Raw genomic sequence first — 27,267 nt, 5'->3', positions numbered from 1 at the left:
CTGTGTCCAGGTGATAGTATGGTTTCTGTGTTCAGGTGATAGTATGGTTTCTGTGTTCAGGTGATAGTATGGTTTCTGTGTTCAGGTGATAGTATGGTTTCTGTGTTCAGGTGATGGGCTTTGGCTTGTACTTGATCGACGGGAACAACAGCAACATCTACAAACTGGACGCCAAGAAGAGGATCAACTTGACGAAGATAGACAAATTCTTCAAGGTTAGGAGCAATATTGTGTGTTTGTGTTTGTGTCTGGTAGGAGGTTGTGTGGGTAGGAGGTACACCTCTAGCTCACCGTGTCCTTGCACACTGAAACACTGACCTGTCTTACCCTCATTATTTTAGTATTTTAGCTGTAGCACGGCCCCTGGAATCATGGTTACAGTATGTTACGATCATCTCCCGTGATGACCTCCTGACCTCCCATTGGATTTGACGCAACAAAGAGCCGTCATTCACCTCAGGGTTGTATGAACGGAGAGACTCTGACAGTCTCCACACTCTCCACCTCTCTGCCACCCCAGCAACTCCAGGTGGTCCCTCTGTTTGGTGACATGCAGATAGAGCTCTCCAGGTACATCAAGACCAGTGCTCACTTTGAAGAGAACAAGTCCAGGTGAGTGTGTGATTTGTGGCCAGGGTTAAAGAAACACTCGTTAAAAGGTTCTGTTATCTGAGCATGGAGACATGTCAGCTATTCCTTTCTTGTTTTCCCTTTTCTTCTCCACCCCCCCCTCTCTCATTGGGCCCTCTCTGCTTTCTTTGCACTACAAATCTTTGTCTCCTGATATGCTCTCTCTCTTTCCCTTCATCTCTCCCTTTCTTTGTCTTTCTTTCTCTCACTTTCTCTACCCCCTGACATTCTGTCTCTCCCTCCATTTTTTCATCTCAACTCCTCTCTCTCTGCTTTCCATCTCAACCCCCCCTCTCTCCCACTCTCTTATCTCTCTCACTATCTCTCCATTTTTTTTTTATTTTTTTTTTAAATATCTCATCCCCCCCTCTCTCTCTCTCCACTTTTTATCTCAACTTGCTCTCTCTCTCTCTCTCTCTCTCTCTCTCTCTTTCTCTCTCACCCTCCTACTCTCTCTCTCTTCCTTTCTCCAGATGGTCTTGCACCTCCACAGGCAGCAGCCCCCAGTATAACATCTGTGAGCAGATGATCCAGATACGAGAGGACCACATGCGCTTCATCTCTGAGCTGGCTCGCTACAGCAACAACGAGGTCAGTGTGTGAGGGTCCGTCCAGACCCCCAGCAAGACGACCCCACTCGCCGCCACCCAGGCCACGCCCCTCCCTGCTCCACACCAATCAAAATGAGCTAGTGCAGAAGGTTCCGGTTGACTTCTGCAGGCGCTATATTTCCCCATAGCATGTAGCTTCAATTTAGAGAACGTCCATGTGAAGCTATGGTGGTCGTCGTGTTCCTTACTGAGTTCACTGAGCCTGTCCTCTCTGTGGGTGTTTTCCTCTGAACGCTGCCTCATGCTCGCTTGTTAAGCTAGAGATGTTCCCTAGCTGTCAGCCTCCAGCCTCTGTCATATCAGTCCCCGCTGACATTTCAGAAGACAGGTTATCACAAAGGGTTCTGAAGAAAATTCACTGGGATTAATTAATATGGATAAGAGCTTGAGTTTGACTGCGGTAGTGAAAGCAGAGCCTTTGAAGATTCTCTGCCCGAGAAAGCAGTGATAGATTGAGAAAGTAAAGTATCAAAATGGTTTTCTCTCATGTGCTGCAGTATTTCTGCTTTTGTGCCAGTTAAATTTAAGCAGGCAGATCGGTTAAGAACACATTATTTTCTTTAAAAAAAATATTTAAATCGAAGGATGATTACAGACAATGACACGTTAAGGTGGTAAAACAAATGAGTCCTTCAGGCCCCCCTTCCCTTTCCACGCCAATCTTGAGATGACGAGGTGCCTATAGAATTCATGCCGTTGATGTTTCCAGATAGGCCATTCTCAAATGTTTCTGTGGGGAAAAAAAGACACAAAACAACACACAGCTTTCCGTCACTAGCCCCTTCCGGACTCTTCTACAATGGCCGTCTGGCTCTTTGTGATACTCTCTTTGTCATACTGTTGAATGTTTAGCAGAACGGCTGCACTCGTGTATCGTGACCCGTATTGTGGTCAGCGTGACAAAGGCGGGAAAGGCATGTAAAGCTCTCTCTCTCTCTTTCTCACCTTTCTCTCTCGTATCTGTCTCTCTTTCTCCGTCGGTCTCTCTGCAGGTGGTGACGGGCTCGGGCCGCCAGGAGTCCCAGAAGACGGACTCTGAGTACAGGAAGCTGTTTGACCTGGCCCTGCAGGGCATGCAGCTGCTCTCCCAGTGGAGCGCCCATGTCATGGAAGTGGTGAGCGTCATGAGTCCACCCGAGGAGGCCCTCAGTGGAGCCCTTAACTACCGGGTTGACTGCAAGCCAGCCCCGTCAGAAACACATCCAGATATAGAATATCGATAGCCCAATGTCATGAGGAAGAATGTAGAATAATATATAATGTTTGTCTTTGATGTATTGTGATCGTTGGCTTGCGGTTCGGTGTTTCATCATTCATAGGCAATGCAGCCCAAGGCCTTGTCTCGTCTGTCTGCCCTGCAGTAGAGGCAGTCTGTAAAAATGTGTTTCATCTGCTGAAAACCGTAGGAGGGAAGAGTGATGCCTCCAACCAATACTGTCCAAAAAGTTGGCATTTTAATTAACGCAGCCAAATGTTAAATTGGTCCGTCCAATAAGACAAGACAATTGAATGTGCCGAATAAGGAAGTGTAGAAGTTGGCTAGGGCTAATTTCTTCCAAGACAATAGATAATTGAATACTTAATTGCCAATTTCCCAATTGTCCAGGTATTCATAAGGGAGAAAGAACCATTTTGATGGTTTCCAAGGTAACAAGAAAATGGTTGTACAGAGCTGTCTTGAATAGCTATTTCTCCCTGCAGTACTCCTGGAAATTGGTGCATCCGACCGACAAGTACTCCAACAAAGAGTGTCCCGACAATGCAGAGGAGTATGAGAGGGCCACCAGATACAACTACACCAGTGAGGAGAAGTTCGCCCTAGTAGAGGTCAGCCTCCGCCCCATCTACTGAGACTATACACTCAATTACAATAAAACTCTTTCAAGCACATCTTGTATTTCAAACTCTGCTGTGACTGACTGACTGACTGACTGACTGACTGACTGACTGGCTGACTGACTGGCAGGCCGACTGACTTACTGATTGGCAGACTGGCTCGCTGATTGGCTGGCTGGTTGACTGATTGGCTTGCTGACTGACTGACTGGCTGGCTAGCTGGCAGACTGGGTCAATGGTTGGTTGACTTCACTTTCTTACTTGACTTTCTCCCCTGCTGACTGCCATGGCGATGTGCTGTTGCCCTGGCAGGTGATGGCCATGATAAAGGGCCTACAGGTTCTGATGGCACGCATGGAGAGCGTGTTCAACCACGCCATCCGCCACACCATCTACTCCGCCCTGCAGGACTTTGCCCAACTCACCCTCAGAGACCCCCTGCGCCAGGCCATCAAGAAGAAGAAGAACGTCATCCAGAGGTAAGGGGGCGCCACATGGGACAAACGGCACCACACCCAATCTCACAAGTCATCCATCTCGGTGCCAAGTGCAGTCGAGAGTATTCGGAGGTAAAAACTGTACACTTTCTCCAAATTAGCTACTGAAGAATACCTGCTTGCTCAGTCACCAACACACCACCGCCGCCTTCGGTCCTGATTCTGCGGTGGTTTCATTATCTTATTTACCACTGGAGCTGAGGTGCAGTGCCTGAAGGATGGATAAAATAAAGAGCTCAAGTAGAGGACCACCTGTGGAGTTAAAGCCGATAAAATCTGCCCCAAAAAACATGGTAATGGGAGAGTTTGGCTGGTGCCTGCAGATAACCCTCCGTCCTGCTGTTCTGTCTGAATGGTCCAGAGCACCGTGGGCAGCAGTGGTGCTCTTCACACAGAGAAGCCGCTGTGTTCTATAATTGATGGTACCATGCTGGGCTGCATGAAAGCCTGAGAAGAAACTCCTTGGCCTATCCTGCTGGTTCGGAGACAAGAGGCAAATTCAGCCTCCTCTGTTTTCACACCCCTAACAAGTCATCGTTCTGCAAATTAGATCATTTGAGACATCTCTGTGATTGCATTAAGCCCCGGATGTGACCGAACATGAAATGTGATGTCAGCCAAAAATACTAGGACCTCCCACCGAGTTTGTACTCACCTCTCTCTCCTCTGCAATAGTGGTTAATTAACAGTCCCTTTCAATGGGGACCCATGTAGACAGCAAAGTCAGTTTGTGTGTGTGTGTGTTTGTGTGTGCGTGCGTGTGTCAGAACCACACAGTCTAACTACGGGAGTTCAGCAAGGGTCTGTCCTGGGTCCTCTTCTTTTTTCCCTCTACACTACATCTCTGGGTTCTGTCATTCGCTTGCATGGCTTCTCCTACCATTGTTATGCCGATGACACCCAGCTGGTCCTGTCATTACTACCCTCTGACGCACAAGGGTAGGCACGCATTGCTGCATTCTCAGCTGTCATCTCGGAGTGGATAGTGACACACCACCTCAAGCTGAGCTGCTGTTCCTCCCGGGGAAGGGTTACCCACACCGTGACCTGACCATCACTGACGGCGAGGAATCTGGATGTGACCTTGGACGACCAAGTGTCGTTCTCAGCACATATCGCATTTGTTACACGCTCTTGCAGATTCCTACATCCAACATCAGGAGGATTCGCCCTTTCCTCACTGACGAAAACGGCGCAGGTGCTCATCCAGGCCCTTGTCATATCCCGCCTGGACTACTGCAACTCCCTCCTTACTGGGTCCCCGGCATCGGCCATCAAACCTCTGGAGCTTGTCCAGAAAGCTTGTTTAGTGTTCAACTGCCCCAAGTTCTCCCATACAACTTCCTTGTTCTCCCATACAACTTCCCTTCTCTCTCTAGCAGCTCGCATCCATTCTAAAACTCTGCTACTTGCCTTCAGGCCAGGGCAATGAAAGGAACAGCTCCCTCCTACTTCCAGGCCACAGTCAATCTCCTACCGACCGCTACACCCTGCTGCTGCGAGGAGATTGACTGCCCCGTCGCTCCGAGGCCCCTCGGGGTGATTGATCCGGTCAAGGGTCACCCTCTTTTGTTCCAGGCCCCGCAGTGATGGAATGAACTGCCCACTTCTGTCAAGACAGTGGAGTCACTGCCCATCTTGTGCTGCAGGCTCAAATATCACCATTTCAAGAAGTACTCCCAGGATCCTATTTTGCTGCTATTTTGCTGCTCTTGCACTTTGACTTCAACACTAGATTATGCTTAGTCACTTGTTTAAAAAGAAGATGCACTTGTGAGTTCTGGCTAGTAGTGGTACACTGACTACCTACAGTAAATGCAATTATTGTAAGTCGCATTGGATAAAAGTGTCTGCTAAATGACTAATGTAATGTAAATGCGTGTGTGAGAGATAGATCACAATCATAATTAAGTCGCTTTTGGATAAAAGTGTGTGCTAAATGGCTAACGTAATGTAATCTTGGCATCTCTCTCCGCAGTGTCCTGCAGGCCATCAGGAAGACCATCTGTGACTGGGAGACGGGTCGCGAGCCCCACAACGACCCAGCGCTCCGCGGAGAGAAAGACCCTAAGGGCGGCTTCGACATCAAAGTCCCCCGTCGGGCCGTGGGCCCCTCCAGCACACAGGTTTCACATCCTAACTACTACCGCTACTATTGTACTACAGTACTACACCCTTATTACCGCCCCCCATCTACTCACTAGCTTAGCTCTCCCATCCCTCCTGCCAATCTAAAACCACCACATAATCCCCCCCCCCCCTGCTCCCTGCTATTTCATACCCTAACCCCACCTCATACCCTCCCAGTCCCCAAAGACCTTCACAGTCTTCCACACAGTCCATCCATGTCCCTTTGATCACCTCAGCCTGTAGTGGTAGAGGCTGTTAACTGTGTTATTTATCTGAGATATAATGACTGTAATCACGATAACAAATTGTCTATATCACAGATGAACTCTGGAGGGGAACTTGCGTGTGGTATGGAGGGGAACATTTGTGTGGTATGAGCTAAAGAGCCAATCAGCTCAATCTTGGGCTCTAACAACAAATCCCTGCCCCAGAGGCTCTGTTCAACCAAGCACATCTAGAATCAGTCTTGCCAGATGACTTTTGGCTGTGCTGGTGCAAAGCAGCCAGAATAAGAATGAGTTTATAAAAATAAGTCGTCTAGTTCTTGAGGTGTTTACATGAAAATATGTGGTTTGTTTGAGCATGATCTATGATTTTACTCTGCAATCACTCTTGAGCACCAAAAGATGAATTAGAGGTTAGAATTAAAGCAAAGCTTTCTGTAGCAACTTCACTCACGTTTGCTAGTCTGGTTTAGGTAGAGCTGGTGAAAAACCATGTCATTTCTCAAAAGCGAAGAACAATTTTTTGGCCCTTACAGTGAGCAAAGAATTATTTCCCTAACGTCTGGAGGTGTTTTTTCTGGCACAGCTTCCTGGCTGCTCACAGGCTCTGATGGGGGCCGGGGAGATAATATGTGTGCTGATTCACAGTCTGTCAGCCTAGTAGCCAAGAGGACACACGGCACACTCACCCCACAGGTCCTGGAACTCTCGACGCGTGCGGATTCTAGAGCACTCCGCACTCTCTGAAAAGGTTTAACTGCTTTTAATGCACATACTATACAACAGGTACTGAACGGACGTGCTTCAGCGCTCCTGCCTTCATCAGTGTTTGACGCCAGTAATCAGACTGTAGACAGCATGAAGGATTAGTGCTGCTCTGCGGTTGGCAGCCACAGATGTAAACAATAGATTCCAATTTTTCACCTCACTTGTCACTTCCCTCACAAGGGGACAAAAATCACAAAAACAGTATCCACATATGCACCGTTTTAACAGAAAATGTGGGTATGAATGCCAAGCAGCGTATGCCACACACTGTGTGCAGTACCAGAAGTAGTCTCAAATATAAGATATCTTCTGGTACGAGAAGCTGACCAAGCGTGGTGGAAATGAGCATTTTGCTAAATCTGGTGCAACCATCTTTTTGGTTCTTGTAAACAACTAATGTCTGTGCACATTGTCTATGTATTATCAATGAAATAAACTAAACTAAACTGATGTCAGCGATCATGGTTGAGAATGTGATTTCTGGCTCTCAAGCATTTGTACGTTTACATACTACTATACTTACGTCTACCTACTGCTGTAGGCTACACTTGTTTCTGTGCACAAATTGTACGTTCGTGACTACTGCCGATGTTGTACACAGCGTGTGGAAGAGCGCAGGTTTGGATTATAAACATCTGCCATTGCTGCCTATCCTTCTCTCCCTCCCTCCCCTCCCCTGCCTCCTCGTGTTGTGTATTTCCCCCCTGCAGCTCTACATGGTGAGGACCATGCTGGAGTCCCTCATCGCGGACAAGAGCGGCTCCAAGAAGACCCTGCGCAGCAGCCTGGAAGGCCCCACCATCATGGACATTGAGAAGTTCCACCGCGAGTCCTTCTTCTACACCCACCTGCTCAACTTCAGCGGTAGGACACCCGAGGCCACGCCCGGAGCTCCTGGAGCTCCCGGAGCTCCGGAGCCCTCTCTGTACGCCATGCTCTTATAGCCACTGCCGGCTGAGTGATCTCTGCTCTTAACGTCTGTGCCTCCATCCCTCCGTCTGTCTGTCTGTCTGTCTGTCTGTCTGTCTGTCTGTCTGTCTCCTGTCCATCCCCACCTGTCTTTCTGCTCTCCCCCACCCGTCTGTCTGTCTGTCTGTCTGTCTGTCTGTCTCTCTGTCTGTCTGTCTGTCTGTCTGTCTGTCTGTCTGTCTGTCTGTCTGTCTGCCTCCCACCCCCACCCCCCTCCTCCCCAGAGACCCTGCAGCAGTGCTGTGACCTGTCCCAGCTGTGGTTCCGGGAGTTCTTCCTGGAGCTGACCATGGGCCGCAGGATCCAGTTCCCCATCGAGATGTCCATGCCCTGGATCCTCACCGACCACATCCTGGAGACCAAGGAGGCCTCAATGATGGAGTGAGGGCCTCACACACACACACACACACACACACACACACACACTCGTCACATTCGACTGCTCTTGAAAACCTACACGTGCATTTGTTTAACCGTTAGAAGAATCAGCCGAGGAGTAAAACCGACGCTGGACGTCCCGTAGGACACTGGGTGTTTGTTAGTGACACGTCTCTGTCCGTCCGTCTCCCGGCAGGTATGTGCTCTACCCTCTAGATCTGTACAACGACAGCGCCCACTACGCCCTCACGAAATTCAAGAAGCAGTTCCTCTACGACGAGATCGAAGCGGAGGTATTTCACAGTCTCGTATTTCCTCTTCAGCTTATTTATTAGCCGACGAAAGCTGTAGGGCCTTGGAAAGGGCTGTCAACAACGCTGTCCCAGAAGCGCTCTAGATATGGTAGATATTCTGGAGCTAGTCTACAACTTGTAAAAGTTGCACGTCAGTGTCCTTTTCACAAGTGTGACCGTTATGTTTCTATGCTACGCGGCCTTGGATTCCTGCTCCTGTCTGTAAGAACAGCATTGTCAACATGATCTACCTGTCATTCCAGGTGAACCTTTGTTTTGATCAGTTCGTCTACAAGCTTGCTGATCAGATATTCGCCTATTACAAGATTCTAGCTGGAAGGTGTGTAAAATCCTTGTATTTTTTTTAATACTCAATACCGTTTGAAAAAAAAACATTGTCGTTTCATGGAATGGAGTGAAGTCAACAGTAGCAGTACGATTAAATAAGACGTGAAATAAGACAATGTACATTTGTTGTCAGTTGAGAGTATCCGAGCTGTAAACTGACCAGTTGAGAGTATCCGAGCTGTAAACTGACCAGGTGGTGATGGTGTCCTCTGTCCTTCTCTCAGCCTGCTCCTGGACAAGCGCCTCAGGGCCGACTGCAAGAACCAGGGCGCCAACATTCCCTGGCCGTCCTCCAACCGCTACGAGACACTTCTGAAGCAGCGCCACGTCCAGGTAACTGTCCCCTGTTCTCACTGCCCCGCCGCCGCCACCACACTCCCACCTCCCCTCTTCCTCACCACACTCCCACCTCCCCTCTTCCTCGCCACACTCCCACCTCCCCTCTTCCTCACCACACTCCCCCCTCCCCTCTTCCTCACCACACTCCCACCTCCCCTCTTCCTCACCACACTTCCACCTCCCCTCTTCCTCACTAGATCCCCACGTCCTCAGCTGAGGAGAGACCAAACCATATCCTCAAGCTGTGTGTGTGTGTGTATGTGTGTAGTCGATTGTGCCGTTCTACTCTACCACTCTGTAGTGTCAGTTGAGTGTTGAAGTCAGAAGTTGGGGCAGCTGTATAGCTCAGGAGGTAGAGAGGGTCGTCCAATGATCGTAGGGTCGGCGGTTCGAATCCCGGCTCCTCCTGACTACATGTCGAAGTGTCCTTGGGCAAGACACTGAACCACAAATTGCTCCCAATGAGCAGGCTAGCACCTTCCATGGCATCTGCCGCCATTGGTGTGTGATTGTGTGTGTGAATGGGTGAATGAGAGGCCGTCATTGTAAAGCGCTTTGGATAAAAGCACTATATAAGCACTATATATTAACATCCATCCAGAAGTTGAATCTATAAGCTGTATTTCTTCTGTGTGCCTCATTCCTCCAGCTGCTGGGCCGCTCCATTGACCTGAACAGGCTGATCACCCAGAGGGTGTCTGCTGCCCTCTACAAGTCCCTGGAGCTGGCCATCAACCGGTTCGAGAGCGAGGACCTCACCTCCATCATGGTAAGGACTCGTCACTCCGAGGCCCCTGCGGTCGATCGACGCGGTCACGGCTCTTCTCTGCCCTGGCCTCGCAGTGGTAGAATGAACTACCCACTGACGTTAGGACAGCAGAGTCGCTGCCCATCTTTCCTCGCAGGCTCAAAACTTGTTTTAGAAAGGAGATGCACTTGTGAGTTCTGGGAAGTAGTAGTACATTGGCTTTTCTTATGTTAAATGCAATTATTGTTAGTCACTTTGGATAAAAGCGTCAGCTAAATGACTGTAATGTTTCCCTCTTCACGTGTTTTGGGTGTGTGTCAGTGCACGTGAGCGGATGCTTGCGGGCGGCATTGGCTCAGGAGGTTAGGGTCCAATGATCGTAGGGCTGGCGGTTCGAATCCCGGCTCCTCCTGTCCACATGTTGAAGTGTCCTTGGGCGAGACACTGACCCCAAATTGCTCCCTTTTAGCAGGCAGCTGGCAGCTGCCGCCATTGGTGTGTGAATGTGTGTGTGAATAGGTGAATGGGAGGCCTTTGTAAAGCCCTTTGGATAAAAAGCGTTATATAAGTGCAGACCATTTTGCAAGAGAGTTATGTGTTTGTGTGTTGTGTATGTATTTGTGAGAGACCAAGAGTGTGTGAACTTAGTTGGCCAACGTGTTTCTGAATAGTTTCTCCATCTCCCCCCCTCTTATCAGGAGCTGGAGGGCCTCCTGGACATCAACCGCATGACCCACAAGCTCCTCAGCAAGTTCCTCACCCTGGACAGCATGGACGCCATGTTCCGCGAGGCCAACCACAATGTCTCCGCCCCATACGGCCGCATCACGCTCCACGTCTTTTGGGAGCTCAACTACGACTTCCTGCCCAACTACTGCTACAACGGCTCCACCAACAGGTGGGCTACCGTCGGTTGCTATCTGCGACCTGCAGGACCTCAAGGGGGAAATGAAAAACCTTGCCTAAAGAAAGCATCGGGCAGCAGTGAGATGAATCCTACCACGGCCAGACAAGCGCTCTGTGAGACAGACTGTTTTCAGTCTTGGCCCTCCAGTTTATCAGGTTATCCTTCTTTATATTCTCCTCACAGCTGGGGAGAGAAAAGCTAGTGCAGCCAGAATGTGTTTTGAATTATTTGTAAGTGCAAATTAAGGTTGCTTTTGATGCGCTCCTGTCCTCTCATGCCTTCTAATGTCCCTCGGTTCTCGCCGGTACTGCCTTTGACGTTATGTTTGAAATAGAGATGAGTTTTCACCATCCAACGTGTGCCCCCTCTGAGACGCAATACATACAGGCAAAAAGAAATGCACAAATGAAATGCTCGTTCCTGAACTGGGCTGTGGGCATGCAGATGGAGGAGAGATTCCTCAGGGCTTTGTTAGGCATCAAGAAAGAGCTTTATTGGCAGTAGTGTAATAGTACATGCACATCATAATTAACATTTTAGAATGAAACATTTGTTGTGTCTCTCTCTCTCCGTCTGCAGGTTTGTCCGGACCGTGCTGCCCTTCTCCCAGGAGTTCCAGAGGGACAAGCCCCCCAACGCCCAGCCTCAGTACCTGTATGGGTCAAAGGTGAGTAGAGACACCCTCATTCCCATCTGTTCTCTCACAATGAGCCAGTCTGGGATTGCAGAGATGTAGGTTTGGTGTCGGGGGGGCGATCTTAGGACATTTTTACTAATGAGATTGCATGATCTGTACTGACCTATTGTAGCGGTAGCACACTCCACCGAGCAGTGTCCAGTTCCCTCTGTGTGCGGGTCCGTAAAACTCCACTCTGACCTCCTCTCCATTCACAAAGAGTGTGTCCCAGACAAACAATCACAAGGGATATTGGAATTGAATCTATTTATACATGTACGATTCTACATTTAGGATACACCATATAATGTATATATAATGTACAGTACAGCAACATAATGCATCACGGTAAACAGTCAAAACGAAATGTCTGATTATATAATACATTACAAGAACATTTTCAGATAAGAGGGTTATAAATAGCACAAATACATTTAAACAGTGGGTGAATATAAGCAGTTGTTTTGGCGGCCAAAGACAAACGTTTAACCCTGGCAATTTGAAAAGCAAAATCTAGTCAACCACGGATGAAGAGGAGCTTATGGTTTTGCAGTAAATATATACCCCTCAATCCTGGTCAGGAGAAGTATGATCCGAGCACAGGTGGCATCCCATCAGAAACCATTTTCGCTCAATAGTCCATTTTCATTATTATTATTTTTTTTTTTTTAGCACCGTCATTCTCCTGCAGACGCATTTGAAAACCCTCTTTGAGCGATCATTACACAACCCTCCACAAGTCCCTGCGAGAGCAGGGTCGCGACCTCAATCTTGTCGGGGCTGGACCTGCTCTCCATCTGACTGGCCAGTGAGTGTCCCGAGCTCGTGGCCCGGGCCGTCTTTGCGGCCCGCCGTCTTGGCCGCGACGGAGGGGTCCTCTGCAACCGTGGCCTGCTTGGAGTCCTCCTCGCTGTGGCTGGGAGTGTAGAGGCAGCCCAGGCTCCCCTGGACGCCCGTCTGGGGCGCGGCGGCGGCCCCGGGGCAGCCCTCGTCGGCGTGGCCGAGGAAGGGGAATATGGAGTGGAGGCAGCCCAACAGGAGGAGCCAGGCGATGACCAGGAGCAGGATACTACTGGCCATCCACACGCACATGGCCAGCTCCCAGCCGGTGACGTCCTGCCCCGCGTCGCCTCCCTCGCCCAGGGTGCTGAACACCTGGCACTGGTCCCTGCCGGGGCTGGCGGCCTGGCACGTCACACACAGGATGTAGGTGGTCTGCGGGGCGAGGTTGGCCAGGTGGGCGCTGGTCTGGCTGGCCGGGACGCGGTGCTCTCTCAGGAAGCCTCTGCGGGTGTAGCCCATCAGCAGGCTGTTCCAGTGGGGGTGGTACATGATGCTGTAGAAGGTGTCCAGGCAGCTGGAGGCCGAGGGCCAGCTCACCCTGGCAGAGGTGGCGGAGATGTTCTGCACGGCGATCGCCATCTCGTCTGCGCGGAGCTTCTCCTGCGGAGCTGCTGCGTGGGATCGGCCTTGGAATTGCGCAATCTCCAACCCCCCCTGCCCCCTCCCCGCTTTTGTCTTCAGAAATCAGCTCTGAAACGACAGTGGGGAGAGAGAAGCAGAAAGAGAGAGAGAGAGAGGGAGAGAGAGAGAGAGACAGAGAGACAGACAGACAGACAGAGAGCGGGGAGAGAGAAGCAGAAAGATGTTTTCATTTCACCTTTCACGCTCTGCAGACACTGCATTGTTGACTATAATGGTTGATGGCACAGATTTCACCGCCCAGATTTTGTGATGAGATTGCTTTGAGTGCTCTTAAGCCAAAAACCAAATAAACTGTAATCAGCTCTGCCAGTGCTGGAGCTAGCCTGAGTGGCTGATATGGGGTTGTCTCTGATTGCACATTGGCTTGTTTGCCTCGTTCTATAAATCCCAGTACGTGTCGTTTCGTAGCAAAGCTTGGGTTTTCTATTGTGGGAGGAGGTTTCATGACAGAGTCTGTTATTGAGATGTATATCCTGCTGATAAGTGTAGTAATAGTTTATTGTTTGAGGCACGCATACCGTACGGGGGTTTTCCACATAGAAATCCATTGTAGCACCGTTTGCACCTCCAAACCAGGTTTGTGTGCACCGCCGACGCATTGCCATATAATGGGTGAGAAGCGCGTGACGTCGTTGTAGGCAAAAGAATGGAAATGGTTCTCATCTAACATCGTTGCATTGGATTTAACAGGACGCACACCCCACTGCAACATTCTGACTCAGCGCCCACGTCGCATGCCTTGACAGTCGAAACGTTGCAATGAACTAAGACATTAGTATGACAAAGTATTTTACCAGTCTTGTGGTATTCTATGCTCATTTTCTTGCGATGCCATTTTTTGATGCCCAGCATGCGGCTAAAGAGTTTGGACGACTCAACTATTTTACACACGTCAGATATCACAAGGAAAAAAAAAAACACTCATCGGGTTAGAAAAGAGATGATGACACTGATCTGACCCATAGCAACATGCGTTGTTCACAGTTGAACCAGGGACAGAACTAGAGAGGAGCGCAGCAGACAGAGAGACAGACAGAACTAGAGAGGAGCGCGGCAGACAGAGAGACAGACAGAACTAGAGAGGAGCGCAGCAGACAGAGAGACAGACAGAACTAGAGAGGAGCGCAGCAGACAGAGAGACAGACAGAACTAGAGAGGAGCGCGGCAGACAGAGAGACAGACAGAACTAGAGAGGAGTGCGGCAGACAGACAGACAGACAGAACTAGAGAGGAGCGCAGCAGACAGAGAGACAGACAGAACTAGAGAGGAGCACGGCAGACAGACAGACAGACAGAACTAGAGAGGAGTGCGGCAGACAGAGAGACAGACAGAACTAGAGAGGAGCGTCGCAGACAGACAGACAGAACTAGAGAGGAGCGTGGAGACAGAGAGACAGACAGACAGAACTAGAGAGGAGCGTGGCAGACAGACAGACAGACAGACAGAACTAGAGAGGAGCGGGGCAGACCTACCGTGGACATGTCCATATATAGGCAGTGGTGTTGATTGGCTGCTCGGTGGCTTGGTCGCTCCCAGGTCCGCCTGTCCGAATCTGCTGCTCTATCATGATCTGAGCCAGGACTGAACGCTTCCCCTGCTCTGTCGGAGGGAGGGAGGGAGGGAGGGAGGGAGGGAGGGAGAGAGGGAGAGAGAGGAGGCTGTGTGTGTGTGTGTGTGTGAGAGAGTGGGAGGAGGCTGTAGTGTTTGTGCATGTACTAGTGTCTAATGTGCATGTACGTGCATGTACTAACGTCCGATTCACAGTCTTAATTATTGTGCAAAGACAATTCCCTTTGTCCTCTGTGCTCTCTGTTCCTGTGGTGTGATGTTGTGTCGTCATCATCTCCCACAGGTGACATATGTGTTTGGGTGGATGTCAGTCACCAGACCGATGCTATCATTAATACTCCTCAGCTCTCCCCACAGGGACAGGATGATGAGCGTACTCCATCCGCGCCCACTCCAGAATCCAGCAGGTCCACTCATGCATTACTCACACTCGAAACGTCAGCCTCCATCACGCCACCCAGCGAAGTGGGAATAATCATTCTGGTCCTCTCCCAGATGGCCTTATCTCGTTACGTGGTGCAGCTGCCTTGTGACGCGTGTCCGTCGTAGCATGAGATTTTAGGCCAGTCTGGAGTAGCCAATACCGTTGCGCACCAGCAGAGGAGCAGTAGAGATTGCTCATAAACCCGTGACGCTTACTTCGCCGCCTGGGTGTGACTCCCCCCCCCCACCCACACCCACCCTTTTCGATAGGCTACCAGCTGCCAGTGAGAAGTGGTGCTCTAGCTGTAAATGATGTGGCGTTAGCAGGGACGCTAATGTGTGAGTTTCCTGACAGATCCACGTCCGTGTCTTACGTCCGTCCCTCTCTCTCTCTCTCTCTCTATGTCTGTCTGTCTGTGGTCGCAGGCCCTGAACCTGGCGTACAGCAGCGTGTTCGGTTTCTACAGGAACTTTGTGGGCCCGCCTCATATCAAGGCCATGTGCAGGCTGCTGGGCTACCAGGGCATCGCCGTGGTGATGGAGGAGCTGCTGAAGGTGGTCAAGAGCCTGGTGAGTCGGATGGGGAGGAGGGGGGGGGGGGGGGGGGGGGGCGGCGGACTGAGGGCGGGAGGGACACATCCTGCAACAGCCAACGGAGTAGGAGAGCAGGCACTTCCTGTTGCCATGGCGTCAGAAAACAGGATAGTTCCTGAAACTGGTGAGCGAGGTCGATGTGACCTCATCTGCTCCCTGACGATAAACCCAGTGTTTTTTGGACTGGTCAAACCATATAATTAGAATAAACCCATATATATATAGAACGCCTTCTTCTGCGTTTGTTATTGGTGGTGTGCCCTGCAATCACTGCACTCGCTAGCGCCACCGCGGAAGAAGACCATTTTTAAGGCAGTTTGCCAGAAGTCAATTAAGATGCACTAAGATAAACATGTTTATTAGCAATTTTAGGACAGTTGAACTATCCCATTTTAATTTCTTTACAGGAAATGCCCACTCTCTTTCTCCGCTGTATGTACTATACTGTCACAGACACACACACACACACTCACTTGCCACCTACTTACATACACCTACTTGTTGATGCAAATAGCCTGCTCCTCCAAACGTGAAGAGGTTTAGTTGTTCGATGAAACATTAGAATGGGAGAGACTAAGTGACCTAAGTGACTTTAACCATGGTATGATTGTTGGTACCAGACGTGATGGTTCTAGCATCATAGAAACAGTTGCCTTCCTGGGATTTTGATTTTGCACTACAGTCTCTAGAGTTTACAGATAAGGATGTGATAAAGAGAACACCTGGTTAATGAGAGAGGGGAACGGCCAGACTCGTTCAAGCTAACATAAAGGTCACAAATGCTCAAATATCAGATGATTACTACAGTGGTGTACAGAAGGGCACCTCGTTGAATCCATGCCACAGTGAATTCCGGTTGTTCTTGAGGCAAAGGGGGGTCCTACCCAGTATGGCTCAAAGGACAATGCTCGTTTTTGACAACCTGGACCTTATTTACGACATATTATAAGACGTTTGTCTCACCGAGATCACTTTGGTGTAGTTCGGAGGCCTTTAGAAGAAATTTAAAATCCAGCGCAAGCCAGTATATCCATGTAATGGCGTTTTTTTCTTTTCAGCATTTTCTGCCGCGAAACTGTTGTTTTCATCAATCGGTCTTGATGAATCGCTAGTTGTGCTTACATAGAGCATAACTGTTGTGGTTTTCACATGCCATGATCTTTAGAAACGTCTTTCGAAACGAAATAGCTTCCTCACTTGCTCCAGCACTAATGCGCACAGCGCGCAATCGTTGCTCCAGCACGCTGTGCGCATGCGTGCTGGAGCAAGTGAGGAAGCTATTTCGTGTCTAAAGACGTTTCTAAAGATCATATTACAGAGGCATGTGAAATACCACAACAGGCCTATGCTCTCTATGTAAGCACAACTAGCGATTCATCAAGACAGATTGATGAAAACAACCGTTTCGCGGCAGAAAATAGATTTTTAGAAGCTGCATTCTCGTTGCCCCCACCACCGCCATTACATGGATATACTGGCTTGCGCTGGATTTTAAATTTCTTCTACAGGCCTCCGAACTACACCAAAGTGATCTCGGTGAGTCAAACGTCTTATAATATGTCGTAAATAAGGTCCAGGTTGTCAAAAACGAGCATTGTCCTTTAAACCCAACAGAAACCTTGTTTAAACCTGTGTTCTTCTGCGCAGCTCCAGGGTACTATCATGCAGTATGTGAAGACCCTGATGGAGGTGATGCCCAAGATTTGCCGTCTGCCCCGCCATGAGTACGGCTCCCCAGGTGAGGAGGAGCGGATCTCTGTGGCCTGGATCACACTAGCGCCGAGGTCCATGGCTACGTTTTTGAAAGGGGAAAACGATCCGCGATTACATGTGAAATTGCAAACGCATATCACACCACCTTTAAAGAGCATATCAAACAGGCGATTTACGAGTTTGAGCTACAGCAATATTATTATTGCTGTATATTTTTCTTGGCTAGTAGTAGCATAGTCTATAATGTTGTGAGTTTAAAATGCAGCTGTCGAGCCATCCAACGTACAAGTAAAGTACATTTTCATCTCAATACATTTCCATCCCCGTTTGTGTTCCATGTCTGGTGCGCATTCCTTGCTTTTAAAATCATCTTTTTTGTGACGAATAAGAGATGTATGGTTGTAAACTCCATGAACTCAGCCAGGTATATTGCCATTAATTTAAACAGTTCCCTTTGCTTCCCAACCACCATCTCATGTACTTTGTGTTGCTGCATTTTTTGTTTTATTCTTTCATGTTTTTGAGCGCAATCAACTGTACCAAGAAGACTAAATTAAGTCCAACCATTCACCCAACTTCCTGGAGCGCAGCTAGATAGATCAGGCCTGCCTTACTTGGTTCACCACATCATCGGGTCATCCACAGTCGGGCCTCCCATCTTCCTAACTTCCTCTTTTCATTTTTTCCAGTTATCCAAACTCCATATTCAATTCCTATTTTGATTTTTGATCAATTACTCACACGCAAACAAAACAATTCCTAGGCTATTGTTCAATGATTACAGATTAGAATTGCTGACATAAACCCATTCAATAGCCTACCTCTCGTCATATTATGGGAGCTATAACGTGAGGGAATGGATGAAGGACATAAAATAAACTGATTCTAAGGACTATATTGGAACATTAGGACTGAATTCGATTATTAAATAGAGAATATTATTCAAAAAGAAAAGGGCAGGAGTGCTGGGAAGTTCAGACAGGTGTGATGAAGGAGCTACTTGGTCGGGAACAAACTGAGCTGGGGAGCCTACCCTCGCGTATAGCAGCATATCTTAATAAAGGCTTTTTAACTTAACTTAAACGTAGCTCCGGCCGTATCGATCTGCCTCCAGGTTCCAGCTTTGTTTTGGCCATGGTAGTGTAATTGCTAGGAGCAGGGGAGAGAGACAGAGAAAGGACTATATATAGGTTATATGTATTGTGCTTTCAGAATAGGAAAATGCCAACCATAATTGCCTTCCACCTATTTTCTTGTCATTCATTACATGATTGGTGGGAGTGAGTGGTAGTGTTCACCTGTGCTGCTGTGCTGTGTGACATGGTGTGTGCCACGCCTCTCTCCCTCCCTCTCTCTCTTCCTCCCTCCCTCTCTCTCTCGGCCATGCAGGTATCCTGGAGTTCTTCCATCACCAGCTGAAGGACATTGTGGAGTATGCAGAGCTGAAAACGGTGTGTTTCCAGAACCTGCGGGAGGTGGGAAACGCCATGCTGTTCTGCCTGCTGAGCGAGCAGAGCCTGGTACGGACCCCGAACAACCCAGAACCCACACAGAATTCACCAGAAGGAAAAGCAGAGCGAATGGGATTTTGGATGATTTACACAAGTATTTATTGGTCGTCCATTGTTTCGAGCAGCGAACATTAATCAGTTTGGCAGCACCAACACAACAGCATAACACGCACCTCAACCACCATCCGTGAATATAGTATTGTGTGTCAAAAGCTTCTGGAAGACAAAGCCAGTTTGAAAATGAGCTGTTTCCAACTTATCAGTGCCATCTTTTGCCGGTTACTGGTACTGCATCCAGGTCAGCTTCATCAGCATTCTAATCCAGACCACTGTTTGACATCTGCCTGTCTAATCAGGTCATAAGACACAGCAGTCAGGAGATTGGGCAGGGTTTAAGAAGTCAAAGCTTGGGGAGAATAAATAATCAGTCTGCAGACACTCTGATGAATGAAGAAAACGTCATTGCAATGTACCAGACCTGAGGCTAGCATAAGCAGCTGCCTTCCCAATCCTCTTGGCCATAGGTCATTATGGCCAGTTGGAAACAGGATCTTGACTCCATGTTTGAACTCTCTTTTATTTCCTGTGTTCCCTCCAGTCTCAGGAGGAGGTTTGCGATCTGCTTCACGCGGCACCATTCCAGAATATTCTCCCCAGGGTCCATGTCAAAGGTACGTGTTCGTTACGGATTTCATACTGTGCTGTGTGTGTGTGTGTATATGAATGTGTTTCTGGAGATAAAACTGTATTCTCTGTGTAGAGGGAGAGCGTCTTGATGCCAAGATGAAGCGTTTGGAGGCCAAATACACAGCGCTGCACCTGGTGCCTCTGATCGAGCGCCTCGGCACCCCACAGGTATACACCTTAACACCTCAACATCAGGACGTTATCACCTTAACACCTCAACAGCAGGACAGTTATCACCTCAACATCAGGACAGTTATCACCTCAACATCAGGACAGTTATCACCTTAACACCTCAACATCAGGACGGTTACGAACTTAACACCTCAACAGCAGGACAATTAAAGGAGTAGTAAAGGGAAAATCATGTTTAGTCCTGTTTTAAGATTACTTATGATCATATACAATGGTTCAGATCAAAACGTTGACAAAACTAGCATTTTCGAGAAAGTTGATAATTGCTCTACCACCGTTTAGGTCATACAATGGATGTAGGTGGGCACCGTGAAAAATCATTCAAAAACATGTTAAACTCTCGATTTCAAAGACAAAAAGCTCACCGAGGGGGTAATTGGTGTCCGTTGGTGTTCTGACATCAAATTCACCGCAAAGTATGAATCCTGTAGGGTTTTATTGATCATTTTATGAAATCCATTGACTTGTATTGACGCGACTGTTGTAGATGTGTAGATCAATCCGCAGAGGGGATTCAGGAAGCGGAACAACTTACGGTAGCTATTGTTATTGTTAAAGTTAGCTAGGCTAGCTAGTTTGCTCACTGCTCACGCTACTCTTTCGCTCACAGACAAGGAAGCCCTAGGCTACAGTTCAGAAAACGCTTATCAAAATGGCTGATCTTGAAGAGTATGAATTTGATTGGAATCAGTTCAAGTTTACACACTTATGGGCTGCGACTAAATAGTTCTATGCTAAATATTTAATGCAAAATATCACCTCAACATCAGGACAGTTATCACCTCAACATCAGGACAGTTACCACCTTAACGCTTCAACATCAGGACAGTTATCACCTTAACATCAGAACAGTTATCACCTCAGCATCAGGACAGTTATCACCTCCTTCACCTTAACATCGGGACAGTATCCTGCTCACTTGCTCATTCCTTGGATTAGCATGCTTCCATCTTCTTCCTTATATCCTGATCCGACCCCCCCCCCCCCCCTCTCCCTCCCTGTAGCAAATTGCAATTGCCCGTGAGGGCGACCTGCTGACCAAAGAGAGGCTGTGCTGTGGCCTGTCCATGTTCGAGGTCATCCTAACTCGTGTGCGAGGCTACCTGGACGACCCTATCTGGCGCGGCCCGCTGCCCAGCAATGGTGTGATGCACGTGGACGAGTGTGTGGAGTTCCACCGCCTTTGGAGCGCAATGCAGTTCGTCTACTGCATCCCTGTGGGCGCCCACGAGTTCACTGTGGAGTGAGTGACAATAAGCAAACTTGGGCTTTGAGAGTGGCTTTAAAAGACATATAAAATTAGGTTTTATATGGCTTAGGGTGATGCAGAGTTTAATCAGCTATGGCAAAGACAAGGATAATTCTATAATATATGGCTTAGTGTGCTGTATAAAAAAGTATGACATTTTCAATCATTTTCAGCTAAAGTGACAGTTTAATCAGCTACAATCAAGACAAGGTTTATTCAGTGTCAATTAGTATTTTTTCGTGTTCTGTCCCTTTAACGGCCTGGTCCATTGTTGTGTCTCACAGGCAGTGCTTTGGGGACGGCCTCCATTGGGCCGGTTGCATGATCATCGCCCTCCTGGGTCAGCAGAGACGCTTCGATATCCTGGACTTCAGCTACCACCTTCTCAAGGTGCAGAAGCATGACGGCAAGGACGAGATCATCAAGAGCGTGGTGAGTGACAGGCTGAGGGTCGGTAGCAAATCTTCCACTTAACACGGACCCACCATCTCAAAACGTTAACATTCCATGGGGTGCCATGGATCTCCGGTGTTTTTTTGGGTAACTTGTATGTCACAGAAAAGCCTCATTAGCCTCTAATTAAAGCCACGCCTTTCTCTTTACCCCCTCAGCCTCTAAAGAAGATGGTGGACAGAATCCGCAAGTTCCAAGTACTCAATGATGAGATTTTCGCCATTCTGAACAAGTACCAGAAATCAGGGGATAGTGAGAACATGCCAGTGGAGCATGTCCGATGCTTCCAGCCACCCATCCACCAATCCCTGGCCAGCAATTGAGACTAGAAATGCACAGGACCATCCACCATCTTGGACCAGCATATTTTCAATAGTATCCTCCACTTAGACCATACCAGCCAAAAATATTCCTCTATCTGTTTGCACCCTTAAGTCTTGAGCAGCAGTGGACCATGATACTAAGTCGCCCAACTTTCTTTAAATTGTCTGTCATTATTATTTGTACTCACTTGTGCCTTATCAAAATGAAAAGCGATTTTTGTTGTTATAAACTCTACATTCTGTTTTATACTTATGGACAACTTTTGACCAGGGAGGGGATATTACTTTTATCAAATTATTATTTAAGATTTGCAGTGGTGAAATATCAATGGTGAACGTAGCCGAGTGGTGTTGGAAGTTATGTTATGTTTAACATTTGCATGCTACAACCTATTATCTTCAAGGAAATTCTGGAAAGTAACCAATTTCTTACTCATGATAAGCATTTATTCACTGTGCCTTTTGTCTTTGAATTGTTTTAATCATTTTAACTCAATAAATATGTAACAAATCTGGGTCGGTTCTTTGAGAGGGCTTTTATGTAAACAATACAAAAAGTTCACGGTGATATTCAACATCTCTTATTTTCAAGTATCACATAAGAACAATTGAATCCTTAGAGCAAAGAACCATAATTTATGGAATAGGGAGCTTAGTGAAGTGAATAAACCAAGACAACCGAAGCGGGTAACACGTGCCCTCCACTTCCATTTAAACAGTTTGGATGTTATAGTAAATGGATAAGATCATTACTCATCTGAAGATAAAACATGGTTCTTTGTCTATAGGGTTCAACTACTGGTGACAGACCCTAAAGGCTGCGATATACTTGCTTTTAACTACACGTTCGCGTATGGCAGATGGCTACCAGGTGTTTTTTGCATTCCTTTGTGCAGGTCCTCAGATTAACGCGCCCCAAAATACTGCTTGTCTACAGTGTATGTACGCATTGTTAAACGGCAAGTATATCGAATGCTAGGGCCATACTCAGTAGGATCTCATATCTGTAGAAGGGATTGATATATTCTTTTTTTCTTTAACCAAAAAAACAAGTAATAGATCCATTGATTTGTAGAAAGAAACTCAACTCAGTGCATGTATAGGCAGATCTCTGTACATTAAGTATAACAAAAGATTTTTCAAAAAAACGTCTAGAACATTTACAACGCTACATGGGAATGAGATGAAGTGAACTAACATGTAGTCAAGTCATATTCTGAGAAAATAAGGCAAATTAAAACGAAGTACAATCGGTTGGTCCATCCAAGTCACTTTTTCCCCCTAGAGTTGATTGTCTCAAGGTTTTTCAAATAAAACACAAAACCGCACACCAACACAATGGTTCCATAGTCCAAGTAGCTAGCTCCTTTATGGTCCCTAGGAGGACGTCATCGCACCATTCCTCCTGGAGATGCTGTCGAAGGGCAAGCCCATCTCCCTGTCCTCCATGTCGTCTGAGGAGTTATTGTGCAGCAGTTCATAGGTGCTGTGGGGGGCCAGGCCGTTGGCTGTGGGAGCGGCCTTCTCCTCCTTCCTCATGGACACGGCCAGAGAGGAGAGGCTTATGTTAATGTCTTTGAACGCGTGGAGCAGGAAGATGCCCACGATGATGGTGAGGAAGCCGCTCAGGGTGCCGATGACGTCGCCCGTGCCCATGTGCTCCCACTCCTTGAAGAGGATGGCTGAGCAGGTGAGCACTGACGTGGTGAAGAACACATAGTAGATGGGCGTCACCAGAGAGGTGTTGAAGATGTCCAGGGCCTTGTTCAGGTAGTTGATCTGGGTGCTTACACAGGCCACCAGTCCCAGCAGCAGGATCCACGCCAGCGGGTTACCCACCACAGGTCTCCCTGCGATGGCCTCCTTGATGGCAATGCCCAGTCCCTTCACACACGACACGGACAGCGCTCCGATTACCGAGCAGATGGTGATGTAAACCAGGATGTTGGTCTGGCCGTGACGCGGGCCCACGACAAAGATGAAGATAAGAGCCACAATGATGACAAACGTGGCAAAGACCACAAAACCTTGGGAAAGAAAGAGGGAGTGTTAGCTTAGCCTTATTTCTTATCTGGCACAAAGTAAGAATATGATTCCCCTTGACTGTTGAGGTGGGTCAGGGCTGTATCCGTCCGTTACCTGGGTCTACCAGCTTCCTAGACATGTGCTCTAGGCTGCTGATCTCCTCCTCCTGTGGAGCGTGGATCACCATGGTGGTGGAGCCCAGGATGCTGAGCAAACAGCCCAGCTTCCCATGCAGGTTCAGCCGCTCCGTCAGGAAGTACGAAGACAGGACCGCACTGCAATAACAGAATAAGAATCCGACTCAGAAACAGGTTTAATGCCAGGTAGGTTTTCACATATACAAGGAATTTGCTTTGGTCTGTTGATGCATAAAATAAACAGGCAACATGAACAGGCAACATAACGGCAACATTCAAACCACACTGGTTAAAGCCATAATCCAGTGTGGGTGAAACGGCACCATGCAGCCCCAGCTAGCTAGCTCTGAGTTAGCTTTGAGAATGAGCTCTGTTGTCAAACGAATGCATCTGTTGCTGCAGTTACCAGTTGCGATAACAGTGGATTATGTTTTTTATTAGCTTCACAGATTTAGCACCTTTATGGCCTAAACACCTTGGCTTGTTCACTACAATAAACTATACCCTTTGTACATACAGTACCTATCTATTTGTATTTTGTACTGTATGTGTTATTTTGCATGTAATCGGGGAGATGTTGGAAAAGAGAGCTTGCTCTCAAACATCTTCCCTGAATAAATAAAGGTTTCAAATCAAATCGAATATGCCATGTGAGATCAAAGGTCAGTCATACAATATTAATTTCTGACACTAATACATCACACAGGATAGAATCAAACTCGGTTGATAATACCCATAGAATGAAAACAAAACATGTCTGTAATTAAAAACATCTATATTATAGTACCTCACTAGCACGCTGAGGGCCCCCAGAGGGGTGACTAGAGTAGCAGGGGCAAAGGCATAGGCAGCGAAGTTGGCAGCTTCTCCAGCCCCCACTGCAAAACAATGAAGCGGCAGAATTGGATTAGTGTACGACACAGGACAACAAGGTGACTGCTTCAATTCTAAGATAAACCCAAGAAGAGTATAAGTCTTTCAAATTGTATTTTTGTATCAATATTTTACTGTAAATGTTTTGTATGATACCCTTCTCAATGGAACCTCTGCTTTAAAAAAAAAAAGCTAATAAAATAAAAAAGGACTGTATCTCTTTACTTACTTGATAATAAGCCAGCCCACCATAGCCACTCTTTAAGATATGCATGGCCACCCTGGCCTAGAATATGGGAAAAATAATGATTTCAAAGTACATTAAAATTGGCTAGTTAATATGGTTATTTTCAAATCCCAGGACTTCAAGGGTCTTTTTTACTGGCCACCCAGTGACAATGATTATTACACGCCTGTGCGGCGAACACAGCACACAACACACACATGCTTGGCAGAAAGTCACATCCTGTCTTAAACACTGAACAGTTACAGTATAGCCATATTTCAAGGAAGTAAAACTTAAGGCCTAACAGTTCAATATAACTAAATGATTCACAGAATGTCATATCTAAGAACCTACAGTGGTTCAGCCAAAGCCAAAGAAGACACTCCTTCAAACTTGCAAATTGTCATGGGAGTGTCCTTTCTACTTGTTAGTTACATTGTGGTTTCATAGGAGTTTAATGAACGCTGTGTTAGATAGGCGTTGACTTGAAAGTTGAAACAGCATTCCAGTGATGACAAGTCAGGCATACCTTGCCTGGAGAAGGCTAGAACGTGCAAAGCTGGACAAGCCAGAAATCTAGGGTGAATCATGCAGACTAAACCTTCCCATACAGTCTTTACAGCTAAGCTGGGGCTTCCGTGTTGCTCAAGTTCTACAGCGAGTCCTACTCCACCTTACAACAACAATGCAAGTTGACAGAGTATGTTGTTGTGACATTAAGATATAAAGAGACTACCTGCTCTCATTGACCCCTTCCTAGCCAGCCGAAGTAGCCCTTTCTTTTTGAGGATGAAGCTCCCTCCGATGAAAATGCTGGAGCTGATGGCTAATCCCAGCCCGATGTAGAAATCATATTTCCCCCGGTCCTGACCCATTGTGATGCTGGATGTGTTGGTACTGTCCGTCACATTTACGACCACACACAGGAGGTGCTGACCCGAGGAGCAATTCTCACCAACCCAAGTCCCTGAAAATAAACAAAACAAATAAACAGTTAATTGAGTTTAACTCAATAGCAAAACCAATAGTAGCTATTAGTATCTACTATTATCTAGAGTCATATCACGGCTTTTAAATCTTACCCTTACTACATGTTACATTAGTTGACGTAAAGCCCTCATCCCGTATCAATGACTCCATCATACAAGAGACACATCTAAATGTCGGCGTAGTGCGTACACCAACCAGGACGTTATATGAACACAACCTCCCACTTCCGCAGTCCCAGTACGTTATATGAACACAACCTCCCACTTCCCCAGTACGTTATATGAACACAACCTCCCACTTCCGCAGTCCCCAACAACTCTTCTTGCCCCCCCCCCCACACACACACACACACACCCCTCCTCCCCAGCACTTTGCTAGCACTCAGGAAGTGGCTAGCGGGCTTGCTAGGCCTGTTATTTGACTAGCCTAGTTGATTCAGTGAATAGGTTTACGGACGGGCTACAACTGAGCTGGACAAGCTAACGTTACTGAATATGAAGCTTGATATCTGGCTAGATATCTGGCGAAGCAGCCCACCACGCAATACATGTTGCTGGCTAGCTAACTTAGCTAGCTAATTAAATATCTTGGCTAACGCGTAGCATACGTAGCTACTAGCTAACGTCGCTTAGATAGACATTCGCAAGCTAACGTTAGCTTGAAAATAAGCTGTTTCTAAGCTTGCCATCAATAAATATAAAATAAAAAATTAACATTTGCGGATGTTATATACCAAATACCTGGCGAAAGATTTCTGGGTTACCCAACAGACAGGAAGACGGTAGCTAGCTAATTAGCTAGTGTTTTTTTTAGTGGTCTTCACATTGTGGAAGCCAGCAACGACCCCGCTGGCTTGGGCAAGGTGACGATCAACACGATGACAGCAGTTCTCTCTGCGCATGCGATAAAGTAGCCTCGTATGTCATACTGGACCTTGACACATAGTAACCAACTCTGTACTATTGAGATAACAACGAATGGTTTTTTTCACAATGCTTAAAATAAATATGTACTCGAAACTATTTCAGCACACGTTCTATTATGAAGGAATCATTTATGTAACCTAAACTCCCGTAAGCCCAATGTCGAAGTTAACAGTGCAAAAAAGGGAAACTTAATAAATACTATTTTGACCCAACAAGGAAGTTAGAAATGATTCAACATTACCTCTAAAATGCACCTGTGTTCCCTATCCAGCAATGGAGTCTTCACAAGACAGTTTGGACTGTGGTGTGGGTTTGTGTAAAACTCACACCACCTGCGCTGCTATTGTGGCTGCTCCTCGAATTACTCTGAATAATTCATAAACGCCTCAGTACCGTAGTGTGTAAATACATGGAGCTGGGCTTAAAATAAATAGCATAGCCTGTGGAATCTGAAGTAAGGTAAACTAGAAAAAAAACGGAATCATCATAGGCTAGTTGAGAGTTCTGATCTAGCCTGTTGCTAAGCTAAGCACTCT

General features: G+C 47.3%; 3 protein-coding genes across 5 annotated transcripts in view; 1 reads left to right on the top strand and 2 right to left on the bottom strand.

Moving 5' to 3' along the window:
* Nucleotides 1–22,763, top strand: part of cyfip1 (cytoplasmic FMR1 interacting protein 1) — a 35,791-nt gene extending 13,028 nt beyond the window's left edge. For both annotated transcript variants that reach the window (XM_084444862.1, XM_084444861.1), the window contains exons 9-31: nucleotides 111–215; nucleotides 521–612; nucleotides 1,104–1,221; nucleotides 2,234–2,356; nucleotides 2,943–3,068; nucleotides 3,390–3,556; nucleotides 5,553–5,700; nucleotides 7,407–7,560; nucleotides 7,890–8,046; nucleotides 8,240–8,336; nucleotides 8,600–8,676; nucleotides 8,909–9,017; nucleotides 9,673–9,792; nucleotides 10,470–10,669; nucleotides 11,258–11,345; nucleotides 15,259–15,402; nucleotides 17,074–17,164; nucleotides 18,529–18,659; nucleotides 19,249–19,321; nucleotides 19,411–19,505; nucleotides 20,534–20,772; nucleotides 21,063–21,210; nucleotides 21,390–22,763. In XM_084444862.1, the coding sequence (XP_084300988.1) occupies nucleotides 111–215; nucleotides 521–612; nucleotides 1,104–1,221; nucleotides 2,234–2,356; nucleotides 2,943–3,068; nucleotides 3,390–3,556; nucleotides 5,553–5,700; nucleotides 7,407–7,560; nucleotides 7,890–8,046; nucleotides 8,240–8,336; nucleotides 8,600–8,676; nucleotides 8,909–9,017; nucleotides 9,673–9,792; nucleotides 10,470–10,669; nucleotides 11,258–11,345; nucleotides 15,259–15,402; nucleotides 17,074–17,164; nucleotides 18,529–18,659; nucleotides 19,249–19,321; nucleotides 19,411–19,505; nucleotides 20,534–20,772; nucleotides 21,063–21,210; nucleotides 21,390–21,554 (2,967 nt within the window). In that variant the 3' untranslated portion in view covers nucleotides 21,555–22,763. The remainder of the gene's footprint in view (nucleotides 1–110; nucleotides 216–520; nucleotides 613–1,103; nucleotides 1,222–2,233; nucleotides 2,357–2,942; nucleotides 3,069–3,389; nucleotides 3,557–5,552; nucleotides 5,701–7,406; nucleotides 7,561–7,889; nucleotides 8,047–8,239; nucleotides 8,337–8,599; nucleotides 8,677–8,908; nucleotides 9,018–9,672; nucleotides 9,793–10,469; nucleotides 10,670–11,257; nucleotides 11,346–15,258; nucleotides 15,403–17,073; nucleotides 17,165–18,528; nucleotides 18,660–19,248; nucleotides 19,322–19,410; nucleotides 19,506–20,533; nucleotides 20,773–21,062; nucleotides 21,211–21,389) is intronic.
* Nucleotides 12,120–12,776, bottom strand: fndc9 (fibronectin type III domain containing 9; the record flags this gene model as incomplete). Its single annotated transcript, XM_084443808.1, has 1 exon — nucleotides 12,120–12,776. One exon carries the CDS (start codon nucleotides 12,774–12,776, stop codon nucleotides 12,120–12,122), a length of 657 nt encoding a protein of 218 aa, XP_084299934.1.
* nipa2 (NIPA magnesium transporter 2) lies at nucleotides 22,108–27,259 on the bottom strand. 2 transcript variants are annotated; one of them, XM_084444864.1, is made up of 6 exons: nucleotides 26,973–27,259; nucleotides 25,552–25,782; nucleotides 24,819–24,875; nucleotides 24,504–24,594; nucleotides 23,694–23,854; nucleotides 22,108–23,581 (listed from the first exon to the last, which is right to left on the bottom strand). In XM_084444864.1, exons 2-6 carry the CDS (start codon nucleotides 25,688–25,690, stop codon nucleotides 22,932–22,934), a joined length of 1,098 nt encoding a protein of 365 aa, XP_084300990.1. In that variant the 5' UTR covers nucleotides 25,691–25,782; nucleotides 26,973–27,259; the 3' UTR covers nucleotides 22,108–22,931. The 2 variants fall into 2 exon arrangements, with proteins under 2 accessions (XP_084300990.1, XP_084300989.1); XM_084444863.1 differs by lacking the exon at nucleotides 26,973–27,259 and adding an exon at nucleotides 26,546–26,659 and having other exon boundaries at nucleotides 22,109–23,581.
* Between the last annotated feature and the right edge of the window lie 8 nt (nucleotides 27,260–27,267).

This window comes from Borostomias antarcticus (assembly GCF_949987555.1).
Source record: "Borostomias antarcticus genome assembly, chromosome: 10".
In the NCBI taxonomy this organism is placed as follows: Eukaryota; Metazoa; Chordata; class Actinopteri; order Stomiiformes; family Stomiidae; genus Borostomias; species Borostomias antarcticus.
The sequence above is the reverse complement of the archived record's forward strand: the minus strand, read 5'-3'. Positions and strand labels throughout refer to the sequence as shown.

Coding starts and splice junctions, on each gene's coding strand:
- nipa2 (XM_084444864.1), bottom strand. CDS start 25,690: ATGGGTCAGGACCGGGGGAAATATGATTTCTACATCGGGCTGGGATTA. Junction 24,595..24,818: donor GTGGGCTGGCTTATTATCAA/GTAAGTAAAGAG, acceptor ATTGTTTTGCAG/TGGGGGCTGGAGAAGCTGCC. Junction 23,855..24,503: donor GCCCTCAGCGTGCTAGTGAG/GTACTATAATAT, acceptor CTGTTATTGCAG/TGCGGTCCTGTCTTCGTACT.